We start from the raw sequence: 8438 nt of genomic DNA, 5'->3' as shown, positions 1-8438 counted from the left end.
CACATATTATGTAAACAAAAACTTGATTTTGGATTAATCACAATTCATTTTAAGTAAATAATAAAATTATAAAGAAGAAACTGTTATTTATACAAACTAACTAATAAATATATTCATAAATATTATAATATCGTAAAGTATAAATAAAAACAACTAAAATAAAACAGCAGTCTGGCTGTACAGTCTCATAAAAAAAGTTACAAAATGATTCCAGGGCACTTTAAAAAGTTAAAATTATGTTTTTTAGAATTACTAATACATAGCTTTAAGGTACTAAAATGTACCATTTAGGAGTAAATAAGGCGCCTTTTAGCTTGTGTACCTCAGGGTGCCAGCCACTAACAGTGTTGTACCTTTTTACGCAAGAGTGCACAGAAAACACCGGAGAGTTTAGTACGTTAGCTTTCCAAAAGTGCACAAACTGGTAACTGGGAAGCGTCTCACCCTGCCATCCGGGCTTGCATACAGGCTTGACGTGGATGTGCACGACGGCGTCCCGCGCCGCTCTCTTCTGACCGCAGTCGAGCGCCGTCACGCGGATTTTGTAATGCGACATCTTATCAAAGCTCAGGCTCTCCGTGTTCCTGATGTTACCTGCGCACAAGCACACACACACACACGTGTAACTACAGTCTGAGTGCACGCGTTTGCCGCGTGTTTGCGCGCTAACCGTTGCGGTCTATGGCGAAGGCTGCGTCCTGAGAGGTGATCTGGTAGTTGCAGATCTGGCTGTATTGAGGAGAGCAGTCCTGGTCCGACGCCTGCACCTGCACAATGCTGTCATACACCTTGCCCTCCGTCACCGAGCCGTGATACTCCAGCTGAGCGAACACCGGAGAAAACTCGTTCACGTCTCCCACCTGCACACGCACCACGGCCCTGAGAAACGGAGAGAGAGAGAGAGAGAGAGAGAGAGGTCTTTATTGCTTTTTCATTTTCCAGGAGGCTCCGTGGAGAAAATGCACTCAACCTCAGGTCATCTAAGATGAAGATGAGTTCGGTTTTTCATTGGAACTGATTGGGAGAAATGTCGCACTGCACTGGAAAACAAAAAAAAAGCTTTTCTGGCTTAGATTTCGTTGTCTTGCCTTGAGCCGAGATATCTAAAAATGAGATTTTCTTAAACAAGTAAAAATTATAGGTTTTCAGAAAAAGCTAGTAAAAATTAAATGCGTTTTGCTTGAAACAAGGACAATAATCTGCCAATGGTGCATTCTCAGAAATAAAAGTATAAAAGTCACTGGGGAAGCACCTCTTCAAAAGGTACACTTTTGTACCTAATTGGTTTAAATATGTACACTTTAAGTACTAATATGTACCTTTAAAACAACTCGGCTTATTCTCCAACTCCCCCAGAGTTAATAAGTTGAGTTTTACTGTTTTCTTCGGGTCTGGCAATAGCACTTTTAGCATAGCTTAGCATAGATCATTGAATTAAATTAGACCAGTAGCACTGCGTTCACTTTAAAGCATCTTAATCGTGCATTTGTTTATTACAAAAATGCAGCTTTTTGTTTTTCAAGCCCGGACTGGAGTGGTTTGGATTACTTGAGGATTATTGTGATGTTTTAATCAGCTCTTTGAATGCTTATTCTGACGGCACCCATTCACTGCAGAGCATCCATTGATGAGCAAATTATGTAATTCTACATTTCCTCAAATCTTTTTTTCTTTTTTTTTGGTGAACTATTACTTTAAGTATGTTTCCGTTAAATGCAGTTGATTTCAGAATGTAATACTTTTAAAAATATTTTTGAGCACAGTATTACATTTCAAACAAAAATCTCCCAAATGAGATTTCATTTTTGTTTTAGCATTATTTATATACCTTTATACTATTCATTAATATTTGGAATATTTTTTATACTTTCAGCTTTTATTTTCATTTAAGTTTTAAAAACTGCTCGTTCTTTTAATTAAATTTAATTCATTTATTTCCATATAAATATTAGTTTTTAACCTTTTTTGTGTTTCAGCTATTTCGTTTAGCTGCTAAAGCAACATTTGCAACTTGAACTTTTTCAAGCTTAAGTATTTCGTCTTCTATTTATGATTTTTTCAGATTTATTTTAATTAACAGAAAATCAGTCGTTCCTCTTAGACAGTGATGGAATTAAATGGAGAGTAATCTAAACATTTCTTCAAAGCACGTGTCTCTTGTCTAAATTCTCAATTTCATTCTCTACGTGTTTTTATAGACCTACTAAAATAGCAACTATATGTCAGGTTGTGTTTATAAGGAAAGAAGCATGAATGCACGGATGCATTTTACTTTGATTTTATGAAAACAGGGCATAATAAGTGCGCCACAGATTTGACAGCTGAGTTAAATGTGTGTTTTTAGGGGACCTGCCAGCAATAAAGTCAAAGCAATTGGAATTGCATCTAAAATGAACATTTTCAGGTCAACTGAATTACATTGAGATTATTTTCGTCCGTGTCGTTTTGGCAAATATTATGTACATTTTGCCAATACAGTCACCTGTGCTTCAGCCCTTGATATGTTTATGTCTATAATTATTATATTTCTCTATCTATAATTACATTAACCCATTAGAAAGGAGTTAGAACTGAACTAATTAGCGCTCTCTGTTCGAGAAGAGTCTAAAACACTTCAGACGTCTCCGTTCGTTCTCCATCACTGTCCAGAAGGAGCGGTGAACATACTAAAGAGATCTCGTTTGCGATTTCCCTCTCCTGCAGGTCATTATAAAGTCTCGGAAAAGTCTTCAGGGAGAGAAATATATAAAAGGCGCGAAAGGGGGGGAAAAAAAAAGCGCCTCCAGGTATCCTCACGGCCAGTCTTGACACACTTTTGCGAGCTGAAAATACCGAAATAACAAGCTTGCATCATTCACGTCAAAGACAGCATGAAAAGTGAGTAATGCTTCGCAAAGGGCAACGGCTCGTCTGACAAATGACGGGATTACAAACACCCCTGCTAATCTGCGTTATGATGTTAAAAACCAGAACATACGCAAACACATTTATGTATGCATTAGGCACGAAATCTCTAGTAAAGCGGTGTGATTTTGCAGCTTTACTGCCCTTTAGAGTCTAATATCTCAATTTAATCCTTTGTGTGTGTGTGTGTGCGTGTGTGTGTGTGTGTGTGTGTGTGTGTGTGTGTGTTGTATCGTAGATCCGAGCTGTCGAAGCCGGATACACTAATCCTGTGTGGATTAAAGAGATACAGAGTAATGAGGAAGGTCCCGTTTTCTCTTTTCTCTTTTTTTTTTGCTGCACGGTTTCATCGCTAACCTCATTTCTCACTCATTCACAAATGTCTTTATGTCATTTTGTTTCAAAGGGCTTCGCTGCATTAGCTCCGTTAAAGCATCTTTATGCGGGTATCTACAGGGAAAGCGTCTTTGGCTCCGTGTTTGTTTGAAGCTTTCAGTCTGCAGGTAAACAGGTGCGGCGTTCATTAGCAAGCGCTCTTAAAAGCTTTTAATGCCTGAAGGTCAGACACCTGCTTTTCATAGTCAGTACTAAGATACGAAAAAAACATTGAAATACTGTATATATACACTAATGTAAGACGTCTCTTATGCTCGCCGTATGGGAAAGTTATGGAATATTTTTGAAACTGATAATTTCATATTTTAATGTCATTTCAATGTCATTTATCCCTGTGATGCAAAGCTGAATTTTTAGCATCATTATTGTAGTCTTTGTTGTCACATGATCCTTCCCGAAATCACTCAGATATGTAGATTTAATATTGTACTCATTTTCTAATAACGCTGGTCTGTAGGATCAATTCTGAAATGAGTTTTTGCTTTATTTGGAAAGGATTTTTTGTGAATATTATAAATGCTTTTAATGTCACTTTTGATCAATTTAAAGCATCCTTAATATTTTTTTTAACCTATCTTAAATGTTTTAATATTGTTTTCATGTTTTAAAATATTAAGTAACATTGATAATAATCAGAAATGTTTCTTAAATCAGCATGTTAGAATGATTTCTGAAAGATCATGTGACACTGAAGAAGTAATTATGCTGAAAATTCAGCTTTGCATCACAGAAATAAATTACATTTTTAAATATATTTAAATAGCAATAAACATTATTTTGAATTTATAATAATGTTTCGCAATATGACTATTTTTACTGTATTTTTTGACAAATACATGCAGACTTCTTGAGAGTCATAAATTAAAGACGCCTTATTTAAAAGTTTCGACTATAGCAGGTGCGTGACTCAAAAAAAGGGCACAAAAAAACAGGGAACTTCTCAAAGCAGGAAAATAAACATCTAAGAAGAAAATGCGAATAACGAGGGAGGCGAGTCAAGCACGGATGAATCATTTTAAAAATAGTTCGCCGTGTTCCTTTCAGTTCAAAACGTCACAAACATGAATCAGACCGAGGTGGAGAACATGCATTTATTCAAACACACACTGACTTGTGTGATCTCTTCTCCGCGTGTCCCTCCGGCCCCGTGCCGCAGTCGTGAGCCTGAATGATGAAGGTGAACTCTCTCTGTCTCTCGCAGTCGATCAGTCCACGCGCTCGCAGACGGCCCTCCCCTGACGTACGGTTCAGAACCACGGCCTCGAACGGAGCGCTGAGACCCTGCACGTGAAAGCCACAGATTTCACCTACAGAGAGAGATGACCACAGATGAAATCTCGGATCTAAAAGTGGGAGAATTCTTTACTTGTCTACACTGTAAAAAAATCTGTAAAATTTACGGCAGCTGTGGTTGCCGGAATTCTGCCGTAAAAAATACGGTAACAAGTTTTACGGTTTTAAATAGTAACGCGTATATATAAGGCGCTCAGTGTCATTTACGCAAACATTAAACTGAAATATGCAATAATCGTTAATTTAGCAACGTTACATGTAAGATACAACCCTAAAAACATAACTGAAAAGAAAAACATAAAAAAATGTAAACGTCAAATTTTACAGGAATTTACCGTTAACCATTTAACAGGTTTTTACTGTAGCATTTTCAGTTTATTTTCTGTTAAAAATCCTGTACGGTTTTTTTTACAGTGTAGAATTTTATTCTTTTTGACTTTTAAGAAAGAATCCTGAAAAAATGCATAATGGTTTCTACTCGATTCATAAGCAGCAAAAACCTTTCAACGTTGATAATAATAAGAACCTTTCTTAATAACTGCAATCTAATAGCAAATTCAAATATTTGATTTTCGAAGGATTCAGCATCAAAGGAATAAATAAATATATTAAAAAGCAGTTATTTTAAAATGTAATAATATTTCACAATAGTGTTGTTGTTTTTGTCATATTTTTTGATCAAATAAATGCGGCAACATTAAAACATTGCAATAACTTAATATTTGGCCTGCAGCTCTATAGCACTCTTTATTTTAATTCTATTTTATCTGTTTGTTTTAGAAAAATACATTTCTATACTTGTTTTCATAAAAAAAACACTAGCATTCTCAATTCTTTTTCTGTTCTATCTACTTGTTTCCTTTTTTATTATTAAATAAAGTATACTAGCATTCTCTATTCTTTTTTTCCTTTCGATTGTTTTATATTTATATTGAAAAAAATGTAAAGCTAGCATTGCGTATTCTTTTTCTAATTGTTCTCTTTTTCTTTATTATAAACCTCGCTACATGTACTGCATCAGACTAACCGAGGCTTTCACAGCACTTACACATTACTGCTCTTTTGTTGGTTTTGATTGCTTCTATTGTCCTCATTTGCAAGTCGCTTTGGATAAAAGCATCCGCTAAATGACTAAATATAAAGTAAATATCTATTTGAGGTCCGCTTATAATGTTAGCTAAGCTGACATCACCGCTAAACCTCATACGGAGGTCATCTTGGCTAGTAAGAAGCCACCTAGCAACCACCTACGAGAGCTTAGCAACCACGAAACACCGTAGTAAATGGGGAGCAAGATCCTAACAGCCGCCCACAATGCTGATGAGTTTTGCATGAGCGAACATCCTCACTTTTGGTGAAATGTGGTTATTAAAATGACTGTGTGTGTGTGTGTGTGTGTGTGTTGTGTAAAACAGTGCTGCTGTCCAGCACAGATAACAATATTCTCCATCTCTCCTCTCTTTGATCTTCAGAATAAACCTACATATACAAAACAACAGAGAGATGGAGCACAAAGCAGCAATCCCTTTGTTGAATAATATTTAACAATCTTTCATCGGCTATCTTTGTGCATGTGCGAATGCATAAGACCGAAACCGAATAATAATGCATAATAATGCAAAAAAGAAAGCATTTAGGGTTTTTTTTTGTTTGTTTTTTCAGCTTTGCTTTCATCAAAATGCAGTGACACTGATATAGCAAGGGGGCGTTCACGCAGCATGTGTTCTTAAATGGTCGGTCTGTGCGTTTTTCAAATGCCAATTTTGTTTTAATTCTCTCTTTTTTTTTATACGACCTGCGCATAGGAAATAAATTGTTTCCTCTTTTGTAAGTCGCTTCGGTTAAAAGCTACTAAATGCACGAAAAAACAGCAACACACAATGGTTTGTGCAAAGACGTGTACAGAGAATGTGTAGTTCGGACATATAAATTCATGTCTGGATGTATTGTTTTATATATTCATGCTATAGTCATAAATATGGGTATAGCGATGGACATGACAACATTCTTTATGATGGTGTGAAAAATCGGTATGGAATGCATGAATTGAAGGCTGGATCACTAAAAGGATTCACACACACACACACACACACACACACACACACACACACACTGTACGTCTGTGATTGACATGCTCTCCAGTATTTCCAATAAGCTGTCAGTTGAACACAAAGCTCAGAAAGAGAAAGAGAGAGAGAGAGAGAAACCCCTTGAACAATAGAAATCCAGCCCATATCTTCTCCTCCAGTCTTCCTCAGACAATCTGTTTCTTCTCTCACTTCATCTCCCAAAGCATTTCCATCACGATATTCTTTAAACCAGTGTCTCTCAAACAGTTTTACTTCAGAAAACACCGTATTTACGTATCATTCTTTTGTTTTCGGCTACATTGCAAATGTCGTGCAATATATAACTCTTAAAATCGAATCTAAAATTTACACATATTTTAACGTGTCGTGTTTTTATGCATCGTTTTTATTTAATCAGTGTTGTTTTTGGCGACTGAAAATCGTGTGCTGCTTTCTGCAGTCGATAATTCACTACTCAATGAAACGTTGCTGTTGTTTTTTGTTGTTGTTTTTTTTTACCTTAGATGTTTTCTCAATATTTTATCGACATTAAGAGCATTTCATTTTACACGTTGCCATCTGTCTAATTCAACTGGCTTCTAGTGAATGATGAGTTTGAGTTAAGATGAGACATGCGACCTTTGACATCAAAAACAAATTATTACACTGTAGAAAATGCTTTTCTAGACTAGATTTTATGCCTTTTTTCCAGCAAAAATATCAGACAATTCTTAAATCAAGAAGGATTTTCTAGACAAGTAAAAAAAATGTCTTGTTTTCAGAAAAATAATTTAATCAAAATGAACAAAATTTGCCAAATAATCTTATTTCGAACAGATTATTTGGCTTGTTTGAAGTATATTTACTTGTTTCACTTAATTCTGGCTTCTTTCCCTAAAAACAAGACAATAATTCTTTTCTCGAAGATCCTTCTTGATTTAAAATTTTTTAGACTTTTTGAAACAAAGCAGAAAATAAGAAAAGCATTTTTTTTGCAGTGTATTTACTCAGCTATGCATGATTATTAGCTCTAGATAGCCATTTTTTTTTTTACTCAATACTAACCTGTGACCCATTTACATTTGGAGCTTGGTTTAGTTTTTAAAGACTGGTGTCAAAAGTATTCACATTCATTACTCAGCTAGAAGAACTAAAGCTTATGCTGTGCCACCGGGGCCTATTGTGGTTACAGAGTTAGTATAGTCTACTATTACGAGTTAAAAAAGTTAGTATAGCCCACTTATCACAACATTGTCGATTGCATTGTCAATAACAAATGCTAATTTATTCAAACATCTCTCTACTAGAAGCAAAAACTCAGCTTCACTTCAGTAAAGTATAGATACCCAAAATGTCTACTTAAGCAAGGTGATGAAATATTTGTACTTTGTTACTGGTTTTTCTCAGCATGATTTTGGTGCACGTGCCTTTAAAACAATCAAAAACGGTTCAGATAATCTCCAAAGCAGGGTCTGCGTGAAACTACATGTACCGCAGTCCAGCAATGCCTTTGCATTGTTGAAAAGAGTCTGTTAAAAATGCTATTATGATGTTTTCGTGTCTATTTTTATTCATATTAAATGTCATGCGTGCCTTTGTGCGAACATTATAAGATAAAACCTTATAAAATAATAACGCTTTATTGAATCGAAAGCCACCTATAATGGGTTTTCAGATATGGGCATCCAATGATGTAGCTCAAACATTTTTTAAACAGCCAAACAAACATTAAAAGGCTATCTGGAAAATAATAATAATAATAATCTATTACACCAC

At 35.6% G+C, this 8438-nt stretch overlaps 1 protein-coding gene across 1 annotated transcript in view; it reads right to left on the bottom strand.

Moving 5' to 3' along the window:
- The window catches only part of clstn2b (calsyntenin 2b), a 171645-nt gene extending 166000 nt beyond the window's left edge, over positions 1 to 5645 (bottom strand). Inside the window, exons 1-4 of the mRNA XM_043258551.1 lie at positions 5621 to 5645; positions 4412 to 4607; positions 671 to 879; positions 445 to 594 (exon numbers count right to left, since the gene is read on the bottom strand). Coding sequence (XP_043114486.1) covers positions 445 to 594; positions 671 to 879; positions 4412 to 4607; positions 5621 to 5645 — 580 coding nt within the window. The remainder of the gene's footprint in view (positions 1 to 444; positions 595 to 670; positions 880 to 4411; positions 4608 to 5620) is intronic.
- Positions 5646 to 8438: the final 2793 nt, after the last annotated feature.

This window comes from Puntigrus tetrazona, chromosome 15 (assembly GCF_018831695.1).
Source record: "Puntigrus tetrazona isolate hp1 chromosome 15, ASM1883169v1, whole genome shotgun sequence".
In the NCBI taxonomy this organism is placed as follows: domain Eukaryota; kingdom Metazoa; phylum Chordata; class Actinopteri; order Cypriniformes; family Cyprinidae; genus Puntigrus; species Puntigrus tetrazona.
The sequence above is the reverse complement of the archived record's forward strand: the minus strand, read 5'-3'. Positions and strand labels throughout refer to the sequence as shown.